Here is a 12,811-nt window from a genome sequence, read left to right as displayed (position 1 = left end):
CCTCTCTTTCATCATCCTCTTTCTCATCACCCCCTCGCCCTCACCCCCCTCTCTTTCACCCACCTCTCTCTCTCACCCCCCACCCCTACTCTCTCTCTCACCCCCCTTTCTCTCTCATCACTCCCTTTCCTTACCCCCTCTCTGTCTCAGCACCCCCCTTTCATCCTCCCTCTCTCTCTCATCACCCTCTCTCTCTCATTACCCCCTCTCCCTCACCGCCCCCACCTCCCTTTCTCTCATCACCCCCTCTCTCTTTCTTACCGCCTCTCTCTCACCCCCCCACCTCTCTTTTCACCCTCCTCTCTCATCACCATCTCCCTCTCATCACTCCCTATCTTTTTCACCCCTCTCCCTCACCCCCCTCTCTCTCTCTTCCCCCTCCCCTCTCTCTCATCATCCTCTCTCTCTCTCACCCAGGGCTGCTGTTAGAAACCATGGGGCCCCATACAGCCAACCTGACAGGGCCCCCCCAAACCACGGGGTCCCGTACAGCTAACCTGACAAGCCCTTCCCCCATTCCCACGAAAACACAGTTTACTATGCTTCAATTACGAATGAACACAGTGATTGATTGGTACCAATCACTCATTGTGTTCATTCAGGAAAGGAAGGGGCTGGTAAATGTGACATATTTACCAGACCATTCCCCACTCTCCATCCTGAAGATCCTATTGTATGCAGCTGATGGGAATGAGAGGAGGGAAGCCGGAAACATTACAGGGGTGGGGGCAGCAGGGGGAAATGTATGGTATACAGGGAGGGTGATGGGTGCACCAGGGAGGGCCAATTACTGTAACTGTTTCCCTGTATGGCCCTCTCCCTCTTACTGGCTTTCAGCTGCTGCAGAGAGAGCCATACAGGGGATCGGTTCCAGTAATTGCCCCCCGCCCGTCGTGCCGATCACTCTCCATGCGCTTATCCGATTCACCTAGATGCCTGCCCCTCTGCTGGCCTGGGCCCCATACAGGAGGACTGGTGGTACCCCCTTATCCACAGCCCTGCTCTCACCCCCCTTTCCCTCATCAACCACTTTCCCTTACCCCCATTCTCTCACCCCCCTCTGTTTCATCATCCCCTTTCCCTCAACCCCCACCTCTCTCTTACCCCCCTCTCTCATCCTCCCTCTCTCTCATTACCCCCTCTCCCTCCCACCCCCCTCTCACCCCCCTCTCATCCCCCCTCTCTCTCTTAGCCACCTCTCTCTCACCCCCCCACCCCTCCTCTTTCTTCCTCTCACCCCCCACTCTCTCATCCTATCTTTCTCATCACCCTCTCTCACACTCCATCACCCTATCTCTCTCTCTTAGCTCCCACTCTCTCACCCTCCTCTCTCTCTCTCTCTCTCTCTCTCTCTCTCTCTCTCTCTCTCACCCCCCCCCCACCCCACCCCTCCTCTCTCTTTCTCTCATGCTCCTCTCTCATCATCCCCTTTCCCTCACCCCTACCCTCCCTCTCTTTCATCCTCTCTCTTTCTCTCATATCACCAGTCTGCCTCACCGCTCCGTACCCCCTCCCTCTTTCACCCCCTCTCTCTCAAACCCCCCACTCCCTCACCCCCCTCTCTTGCTCTTACGCCCTTCTCTCTCACCCCCCTCACCCCTCCTCTCTCTTCCTTTCACCCCCCCCCCCCCCATTCTCTCTCTCACCCCCTCTCCCTCTTACCCACCCTCTCTCCCTCTCACCCGCCTTCTCTCCCCCCTCATTTCTCTTTCTTTCATCCCCCTCTCCCTCACCCCCCCCCTCACTTTCATCCCCTTGTCAGTAAGAATAAAAAGTTGTTTTTTCTTTTTAGTATTTCTTTTGATAACATAGAAATTTTGAGAAATAATGCAATTTACAAGAAAACATAATTTTTGTTTATAGAGTATTTGAATCAGTGATATATCTGTTCATGGACTGAACACTGAGAATCACTACCATAGTACATATGAGAACCTGATGAGTCATTAAACTGAACCTGATGCTTTGCTCTGCATTGACAAGTTTCCCAGCATGATAAAATCATACAAATACTGACAATCACATGTCTCAGGCAAACCACTATATAAGCATGGAAAATGACTTTATGAAGGCTGCAAGAAAACAAGTTTGACAGCTTCAGTTAAGTATTGCCCTTAAGCGAGAAACTGCTACCTCCCATTAAAATGACATCAGCGACTGTGCACTATGTTTGCTCTCTCAGTTCTATATCCACAATACAATACCTGCATTATTTACTGATACATTAGTCTTATGTGTTTTATGTCTGTCTCTGGTGATCTGTTAGTGTCTGAAATATGACCTGTCTGGGTTACTCTGGTGTCATTTAAACTGTCCTTGTTGGCGACATTATTTGACAGATGGAAAATAAACCTATGTACAAAAGCACCATATTAGGCATACTCTGACTTAGAAGTGTGAATTGCAGTTCTATAGATTATTAGAGATAACACTGATTCCATTCATTCTAATGGAAACCTTGAAATCCCACACGTTTGCAAAATTGACATCTGGGATCAAGCCCTTACTCTGAAATGAACAAGTAAATAATAAACAGGTCTGGATCTGTAAAAAGGCCACACAGGCTAGGGCATAGGGCACTACGATTTAATGGGGAACAAGACTGCTCCAATATCTTATTTTATTATATATTACTTATATAAGTCTTCAGGCAATAAAATGTTAAGAAATGTACATTTCTTTACAAGCACAATGCACCTAAAGAAACTTGTACTCACTCTCCTCCCATAAGTCCATAATGGGTAGTGTATGTCCTCTGCATCATATTACGTATTATTAAGTTGTCAATGAATGTGCTGCTATACTAGCAAATAACAAGGGAACAACTGTGTAGGTGCTCCTATATTGCCTTTCTCTTGAGCCAGCCCAAGGGCATTGGGTCATTTTGGCAAGCACCCACTCCACTCTCTCTCTTTCTCACCTGCCTCTTTTTCTCTCACACCCCTCTCTCTTTTTCTCACCCCTTCTTTTTCAACCACCCCCTCTCTCCCTCACCCCCCCCATTTTTCTTATCCTCCCTCTCGTTCATCATCCTCTCTCTCATCACCCCCTCGTCCTCACCCCCCTCTCTCTCACCCCCCACCCTACTCTCTCTCTCACCCCCCACCCTACTCTCTCATAACTCCCTTCCCTTACCCGCTCTCTGTCTCACCACCCCCCTCTCATCCTCCCTCTCTCTCTCATCACCCCCTATCCCTCACCGCCCCACACCTCCCTCTCTCTTTTACCTCCCTCTCTCTCATCACCCCCTCTCTCTTTCTTACTGCCTCTCTCTCACCCCCCACCTCTCCTCTCTTATTATCTTATTTTATTATATATTACTTATATAAGTCTTCAGGCAATAAAATGTTAAGAAATGTACATTTCTTTACAAGCACAATGCACTTAAAGAAACTTGTACTCACTCTCCTCCCATAAGTCCATAACGGGTAGTATATGTCCTCTGCATCATATTACGCATTATTAAGTTGTCAATGAATGTGCTGCTATACTAGCAAATAACAAGGGAACAATTGTGTAGGTGCTTCTATATTGCCTTTCTCTTGAGCCAGCCCAAGGGCATTGGGTCATTTTGGCAAGCAAAATCTCTTCAGAAAACAGACAGTGGAGGCGAAGGATATCTATGGCCACAACATTAGCAGGGGAAAAGCCAAAAGTTATGTTAGATTTGCAGGGTGTCTTATAAAGCATACACGCATCAGATGCTGAGAATGGAAACACTTATAATTAGCTCTGATTATGCTCCAAAGGAATATTTGATTAGTTCCACTCTTATGATCTGAGTTTGGGGTTTGCTTGTGGCACAGTAACAATTACCAGGCTAGTATAATACAATGTGAGTTGATAATAAAGTAATGTTATGACACAAACCTAAAAAGAGATTGCTATAGGTATCAAAAAGGTGGGGTGTTACTGAATAATTAAACACTGATATTATACAATTGAAGCAGCTGCAATGAACCTTGATTTGATTCAGGTCACGTACTTCTCCCACTCCAGATGTCATCTATAGACACACAATGAGCACAACCTGTAATGATTAGAGATACCCCTCAGCATGACCTCTTTGAGGCTGATTATGCAGCAGTGTATGAGTGTGTGCCCTGTAAGCAGTGAGCTTCTCTCCACACAGCATGACACTTGTACACCCCCCCTTAACTACATAAACCACTGACAAAGGCAGCACAAGACAAGGGATTGCTTATATTTACTTCAGTAGATGCCACTGGCACAGAAAAGGTAAAGGGAGACCACTATTATACGACCACTATAGAACTGGAATCATAACAAAGGTAAATTAGTATTCACTTAGGTTATCGCTTAAGATGTAATAATGTGGACATGAGGAAATAATCTGACTAATAAAAGATTTCATTTTTACACTAATCTCCACAAAGAGCCTGGTATTTTACTCCTGCGACAAAGGATCTGCAACACTGACTTTCAGGACCTTCTGTTTACTACTGTCTAAATACTGCATCCTTCTATAGATATAAAACAACAGCCTTCATTATTTCTAAGGGTGAAACTCCATTTTTGCTAGAAAAACATTCCCTTTTCCATTCCCCAAATATTGAGCTATAGCTTTTAGTACATGCATTGTCACCTTTTTGTTGAAGGTTCTGCTCTAATATTATCACATAATCAGTCCCAACAATAAAAAAAACAGAAAAACTGCACCCCAGGCACTCCTTCTGAACTGCAAGTAAAGCCAGCCATAGACAGTGCGATTTTCTTTCCTGGAACCATGGGTTGCAGGAAACAAGTTCTCTAGATTTCACCATCAACACAGTCAGTGTTGATGGGGGGGGATCCGTGCAGATGTTTGGGAGAGACATTGAGTAAAGGAAAGAAGCACTGACAAGATGATTCTGGGAAAACCTACAGACTATTAAATGGGTAAAAACTGCAAACTAACTACTAATGCTATATGGTAGAGAAATATGCACTTCTTGGAAGTTACAGTATAATAATACTGATAAGATACTTTGAATGTATTTGTTACTGTGTAGCAGTTATACAGCAAGTGTTATAATAGTTTTGTAAATGAAACCGAAGCTCTGCTTATATGTTAATTTATTGCATGTTCAGTACCATGGATTTGTTCTTCTCGGGAGCGTGTAATGCTCCTGACCCATGGTAGCTGCTGGTCTCATTCCACCATCCTGGTTTTGGCTGAGCTGCACTCTCCCTGTCTAACTAACCACCTGCAGGGTGATCGCTACACTGGGTGGTGTTAAAACCTGTTTTAAGCTTTCCAAGCCTCAGTGTCGTGCTTGTGATAGTATTTGCAACACATGCTTCAAGCTCTCTGTTTCCATTCCTTGTTCCCGTGCCTTGACCTTCATCATTTGCTCAAGCCCTGCCCTGCCAGCAAGTTTGTATTACTTGGTTATCAACCTCAGATTGGACTTTGGCTTTGCTCTGAACTCAGGCTGCCTTTTGACCACGGATTTGACCCTGACTACCCTGTGAATGCTGCCTGCCCTGGACTGCCACTGACCACTCTGCCTGTATGCCAACTGCAAGCACCTGTTTGATGTACATGGTTCACACCTGCTGCAGCGTGGTAGCCAGGCACTATAGCATTGTGTATAAGACCTGGGGCAACCAAGTACTGGCAGGACTGTTTGCCTTATGGGAAAGGGGGCTACTATAGCTGAAGAACACGGAAGCCAACTACACTGCCTGACCACCAACACTATAGGTGCCGTGACAGTTCTTCACTGAAACTGATGTTAAAAAGCTGTAACCTGCCATGAAACATAAGTAACTCAATTGAAGATATGCCCAATTTACTTATGAAAGTTATAAACCCTTTTTACAATAAAGTTATCTACAGGAGTAAAACTGGCCAAACACTGATCAAAATTACTCCGGTTCAGCAGGGACTAGCCAAATTTTGATCAGTGTGTGGCTTTCCATGTTTAACAGCCCAGGGGAAATAACCCAAGAAACATGTTTTGTTCCAGGCACATGTCATGAGGTGACAGCATCCCAGAGGGCAGGCTATACAAGCACCAGAGCCAGAACAGGCTTCTGTCAGCGGCTTCCAGCGGTTGAGCAGTGCAGCTCACTCCTCAGCCCAGGCGGGCAGATAAGCTGGATGACATGAGCAGTCTGGGAGGTGCAGCGGCACAGTGTCTCATTTTACCCACAGCCTCTGCAACTGTCCTTTTGTGAGTGCAACTGCTTTTTATTCAATTTTCAACAAACACCTATTGTTTTTGCTACACTTAGATCCCCTACACGGGTTTCTCTTTGTTTTATCTTTGAAGGCTCACCAAAACTATACCATATGAGTAACCTACCTTTCATGTACAGAAAACTGTGGAAGTAAGGCAGAGTAACACAGCTGTAGACGGAATCTCTTCTATAAGAGAGCTCATCATCGGTGTCAAACCTTGAATCAAAGTCTTCTTCACTGTCTTCAAACTGGAAAGAAATAAAGAGGCAGTGTTAAGAAAGCTGTCTATTTTGTTTATCTATACCTGCATCATTCAAGCATTGTACCTGCAAACATGAATGCCCTGTCACAGTGAGCCTTAGGCAGGCCACACATGATTCATTTTTCTTCATTCAACCAGTGCTTGAACTTGTTCCCCCATCCACACATTTGATGTGGATGGGGGAATCACTCCCGCTGAGTTATTGTATTCTGCCAGTGGGGAAGGCTCCCCACAAGCAGAATACAATGATCAGTGTTGCCAACTATAGCCTGCGGCACTGATCATTGGAGAAAAATCCCACAGACTGGTTGTACACTTCTACTAGTTTACAAGTCTATTTCTGTACAACCAGCTAGCCCATACATGGATCGAAATTCAGCCAGTCTCTGCTGATCCAGTCGAATTTCAGTCCATGTATGGCTGGCTTTATTTAATGGTGTGTCTTGTTGTTCATTTTCTCTACGGCGTAAATGGTTGTCTTTTTGGAAGACAATTCAAACTAACACCAAATCTATCGTTTTAACCAGTTAATATTTCTATTAGCAGGTACTGCTGACTATGAAAGGGTAGAGATATCTCACTAGATGCCTATGAAGCCTGATTCATAAATAAAAATAATAAATATGTAAAGATTAGTAACTTTATAAAATACTTGAACCTGAAGTACAGTTTCATTACACCTGGCTTCTATTAGTGTCCTTTAAAGGATTAAAGGACATGACTTTAGACTGTTAACGCTCACGAACAGGGCCTTCCTAAACCTTTTAAATTGTATCTAAATTGTATTGCCTAACTCTATTTTTTGATGCGCAAACTGTTGGCACAATATACATCCTGTACAATAATAGTGATGATGACTAGTAGCAGAAGCCTGCCATCAGGTAAATTGCATATCTTAAAACAAGCATATGTTTAAGATCTACACACATGTGGAAAGCGTGACTTGTATGTGTCTAATAGGAGTACCAAAACTAACTTTTTTAGCTGCTGACTTGATGTTGAAGTCAGTGAAGTAATGTACCAAATCACACAAATAAACTTCTGTGGTATAAGTATTTAATATCTTAGTGCCCGTGAGCATGATTGTATGTACATGCTGGCCTCAACATTACTCATATTAATAACTGTTAACGCCCCCAGGTGACAGTCTCCCTTACGCTCATTTTTATATTACTTGCAGAACTTGAAACAATCTACTTATGGTTTCCAACTGCCAATAAGTGTGGACACACAAGAAAAGGGTCATATTCATAAAAATCTCCTAGATTGTAAGCTCGAAAGAGTAGGGCCCTCTAACCCCTCGTCTGCTGTTTGTAGTTGCTGTACTGTTTCATGTAATGTATTGTCCCCCCTCTACTGTACAGCGCTGAGCAAACCCTTTGGCGATATATAAACTCGATGTAATGTAATAATGTAAAATAAAAGAAAATTTAACTTAAAGAAGACCTGTCTTCTGCAAGTGTTAGTTGTCTGGCTGAATCTGGGAACAATCATTTAGCAAATAAAGTCAGATTACTGTCAAAACGTCTGATCTAGGTCAGTGATTCAGCAAGTACAAAGCTTAGTTAAAATTTCTGGCTGCTAGTTTGTACATGATGTTGACTGGCAAAACCTGTTTTTTTTACCCAACATGCACGCTTCCTCTCAATATAATTGTAAATCGTACCCCTATTTGTGAGAGAAAACAACAGCCAAAACATTCCAGTGCCTAATTTTCTTGCTGGTGTCATATGAATATTTTCCTAATTATGCTAGGTTAACCAATGATATTAAAATCATAATAATCCTTATCAATAAGATCAGCCACATGGGGAAGTTATTGTTTTCATTGCGTTAGCTGACACATAGGGGGGGCATGTTTATGAAGGACTGAATCACAAAACATTCACTGCAGATGAATTATGCTGGTGCATATGTTTAAAATGACAGTGGTTGATTTACCACCAGGGAATGTTTTTTGAAAGTCACATTTACTGCTTTATAAATATACCCCTATAGACTAGCATTATGAGATAAAACTGCAAACTACTATATGCAGAAACAAGGTTTTAAAACATCAGTGCACACTGATAATGTTATCTATATCAAATTGATCTCTTTTACATTTATATCTGCAAAAAGCTATAAAGGAACCTTATATTGTCTTTGGTTAGAGAATCAGTACAACAATTTAGTATGTTTGTTATCAGTTATGGTTAACTTTATCTTTCAGCTTTCTAGTAATCTCTGTTTGCACAGTGTGTGGCTAAATTAAACATGATCAACACTTCGTTTTGTAAAGTTTAACATATTTCCTTTATAGGTAGACAAACAGAAACAACTGTGGAAACACTGGGGTAGATTTACTAAACACAAATAGACTGTTCATTTTTCAAGGGCAATTGCACATTGCAAGGATCTTTTCCCCAGAGCTTAGTTAATGAGGGAAAGCTCTGCTGACTTTCATCATCCAATTGTGCACAAGCAAAAATGCTGTTTTTTTATTTTCCTTGCATATGATTGGGTATTCTTTGCAAAGTGAAATAACACCACATTCACTAAACTCTGGGGAAAAGTCCTTTGCAAAGTGTAAATTTCCTTTTAACCACTTACCTACCAGGCACTTTTACCCCCTTCCTGCCCAGGCCAATTTTCAGCTTTCAGCGCTGTCGCACTTTGACAATTGTGCGGTCAAGCAACACTGTACCCAAACAAAACTTGTATAATTGTTTTGATACAGATAGAGCTTTCTTTTGGTGATATTTAATCACCACTGGGTTTTTTTATTGTTGTTAAACAAACTAAAAAAGACTGAAAATTTTGGAAAAAAAAAGGTTTTTCTTAGTTTTTGTTATAAAATTTTGTAAATAAGTAATTATACTCCTTCACTGATGTGCGCTAATAGGGCTGAAGTGATGGGCACTGATGGGGAGGCGCTGGTAGTTGGCACTGATGGGCATTTTTAGGCATCACTGATGGGCACTGAAAGGAAGCACTCATATATGGCACTGATATGCGGCACTGATAGACAGCACTGATATGTGGCATTGATTGGCACTGATAGGCAGCACTGATTGGAACTGTTAGGAGAAACTGACTGGAACTGTTGGGCTGCACTGACAGGCACTAATAGGCAGCACTGATGAACATTGATAGGTGGAGCTGACGGGCACTGATAGGCAACACTGACTGGCACTGATTGGTGGACTGACAGGCAACACTGACTGGCACTGAAAGGCAGCTCTGATGGGCACTGATATGTGGAATTGATGTGCACTGATAGGCACAGATATGTGGCATTGATGTGCACTGGTATGTGGCATTGATGGGCACTTACAGGTGGCATTGATGGACACTGAGAGGTGGCACTGATGGGGCTACACTGATCATCAGTGCCCTGATGATCAGTGTAGATTTCCCCTTAGAGGGATGCCGCTTCCTGGCTCTCCTTTCCTCATGCGCTGTCAGCCGATAACCGACATTTCCTTGTTTACATACGATCAGCAGTGATAGGACATAGCTGATCACATGACAGAGCCAACATCATCGGCTCTTTACTCTGATCGGTGATCTGCTGTGTCCACGGGGGACACAGCGGATCACCGATCAGAGTGCACGTGCATGCGCAGTTAGAGTGGGAGGACAACGTATGACATCCACCCAGAACAAGAGAACCGTCGCCCACCAGTCATTTCCTTACATGGTGGGTGGGAGGCGGTTAAAGAGAACAGTCTATTTGCCTTTAGTAAATCAACCCTATTGCTTTATTTTGCACTAAAAGTATATAAAGTTTGTTTGGATGTATTTTTTACAAAACCTAGTAGCATATCTGTTGTATGAGCAGTACTTATGGTACTGAGAGGCTGTATTCAGCATTCTGCTATTATAATTAGATTCAGCTGTTAGTAGCTAATCACATTCAACTTAGCTTGTTATGTAATGTTGAATATATTTCCCCACACATGAAGTAGCTTTCTTACTTCTAATTAGAACTGAGGAAGCTGCTTGGATGGGTGGATAAACTTCTTCAAGATCATTGTACACGTCTATTTAAACATTACTAACTATTACCAGCTATACCATGAACTGTATACATGAAAACCTTCACAGACACAATTCAATTTACTTTCTGTATGCAGTATGTATGCTTTTACCAGGTATATAATTAACTGGGTGTGTCAGCAAAGAGGACTGAGTAAGCCATAAAACAAGCTATTATAAAAAAGAACTGTAAATACAATGGTGTCTAGGGGTAACACTTCCATTTTTCTTTACTATGGCAAATAATAAAGTCACAGTAAAACTTTCAAATAATAAAGTCATAGTAGAACTTACAGAAGACTGTGCACCTTCTGAACTGAATCTGTATGCAGATGAGCTGTTGTATGTCCCTATGGAACACTGGTAATCAGGAGACCACTGACTACTGTGTGAGTTAGAAAATGTTACACTGCTTCCAGAGGTGATGGCCCCATCTTGATAATCATCATGATCGTAATCATAATCCGTATCTGGGATAATAAGTTTTTCAAGACCAGTTTGTCCATTGTGTGCTTTTTCTGGCACACAATAAGCAGACTCTCCCCCAGTTGTTTTCTTAAAAGTTTTTCCTTCTTGTCCTTTAGAAGCTAATATATTACTTGGCACGGTTGGAGGTGCTGGCCCAACTGTGTAGTTCATATAGGGATCTTCCTCAGATGAATCATCACTGGTCCTAATTCCACTTGTTCTTTGGTCTGAGTGCCCATGTTCACTAGGGTTAGGTGAATCCTTAAATGCATCATCATCAGCAACAAACCCTTCGTCTACCTCTTCCTCAGGGTATGGCTGATTGAAGTTAAAGTTTGGTTTTTCACAGCTAGCAATGCCATTGAGGTCACCTGGAAGCACATCACTAACAGACAGGGACATCTCAATGTTCTTAACACATTCATCAATCTCATCAAAATTAAGAGACTCAAGAAACTCCTGAGCTGCTCTACATGCTTCTTCTTCTAAACGCTTCAGCTCCTGGTCACGAAGCTCCTGCAGTCGTTGTAAAGATGCCTCTGTTAAAGATAGCTCTTGCTTTTCCTTCATGCGCTGTAAGTCATCAATTTCTTTTTCTAGTCTGAGAATTTCTTCCACTTGCTTGTTCTCCTTGTGCTTCTCTGATTCAATTTTTTCTCCAGTCTCTCTCTGGGCTTCCAACATGGTAGTAAGTTCTTGCTGTTTTCTTGCTTCCTCAGCCTGCATTCATAGACAATATGGAAGTATTAGACTCCTCCCAAACTAAACAATACTTATGCTACATTTGTAGTTCACTGTTCAATAAATAAAAACATTGGCATCAAAACGTTAGAACAAACTTAAATACAATATGAACCCAAAAACTTTATGGATACTATAAAAAAAGACAAACAAGAACATGCAAATAGTAGAGTTAACAGATGGCAAAAAGTACATAAATAAGGTACACAGCAAATCATAAGAAAAATAGGTCGATTTACTATAGGAGTTGCAAATGAAATAAATGTTTACCAAATGTATTATGTGAGCTTTCTCAACCACTTATTATTACATTATTGATAATAAATAACCCTCAATATTTTACTAGCGCAAAACACGGTAAATGGCAAAGCTGTGTGAGTTGGATTCTAACACAGGGATAAAGGAGACTGACCCTGTCATTTTAGCAATCATCAGATTCCACTAACAAAATCTTCAGGTGCCGTTAGTTTTCAGAATGGAATGTGGAAAGCTTCTGTCATACAGATTATGCTGTAAAGTGGACTAGAGGCTCACAAATGTTTCTTAAGGTTTTGAAAGCAGCAGACATGGAGGTAATTGGTTTTTACATAACTGTTATACCATGTTGGGGTCCATAACCACATCCAATGTAGTTACTCTACACAGATTTATAATTTACAAAAGTTTTTTTTAGCTGGATGACTATTAACGAGTGACATGATAAAATCTAGACATTGGTGGGGATTTACTAAAATTGGAGAGTGCAAGATCTGGCACACTGCTGCTCTGAAACCAATCAGCATCCAGGTTTTATTGTCAAAGTTAACTGAACAAGCTGAAGTTAGAAGCAGTTGGCTATTATGTACAGCTGCACCAGATTCTGAGTGCTCCAGTTTTAGTAAATCTACCCCTTAAACTTTTAGTTTCAATAATTTCAAATCCACTGAAGAACTTATGTAATTAGTACTGGTTCACATATATGAGGATTGGATGCGGTTTGAACCACATCCAATCCGCATGACATGTGAAAAAACATTGCCTCCTATGGTGCCTGTTCACATATGTCTGGTGCACTGGCGGTGCGGATTCAGTGCGGTTTGAAAAAGAGTCCTGTACGATTTCTGAGCATTGCCTTCAGGTTAAGGTGCGGATTA

The 12,811-nt window shown here is 42.2% G+C and overlaps 1 protein-coding gene across 1 annotated transcript in view; it reads right to left on the bottom strand.

Annotated features, from left to right (window-relative positions):
- The window catches only part of MYO10 (myosin X), a 302,652-nt gene that overhangs the window by 39,180 nt on the left and 250,661 nt on the right, over positions 1-12,811 (bottom strand). The window contains exons 25-26 of the mRNA XM_089674827.1: positions 10,764-11,657; positions 6,312-6,435 (exon numbers count right to left, since the gene is read on the bottom strand). Of these exons, the coding sequence (XP_089530953.1) occupies positions 6,312-6,435; positions 10,764-11,657 (1,018 nt within the window). The remainder of the gene's footprint in view (positions 1-6,311; positions 6,436-10,763; positions 11,658-12,811) is intronic.

The sequence above is a fragment of the Staurois parvus genome, unplaced genomic scaffold (genome assembly GCF_062004578.1).
Source record: "Staurois parvus isolate SC_StPar_1 unplaced genomic scaffold, SC_StPar_1.0 ptg000153l, whole genome shotgun sequence".
In the NCBI taxonomy this organism is placed as follows: Eukaryota; Metazoa; Chordata; class Amphibia; order Anura; family Ranidae; genus Staurois; species Staurois parvus.
This window is presented reverse-complemented; position numbering and strand designations above follow the sequence as displayed.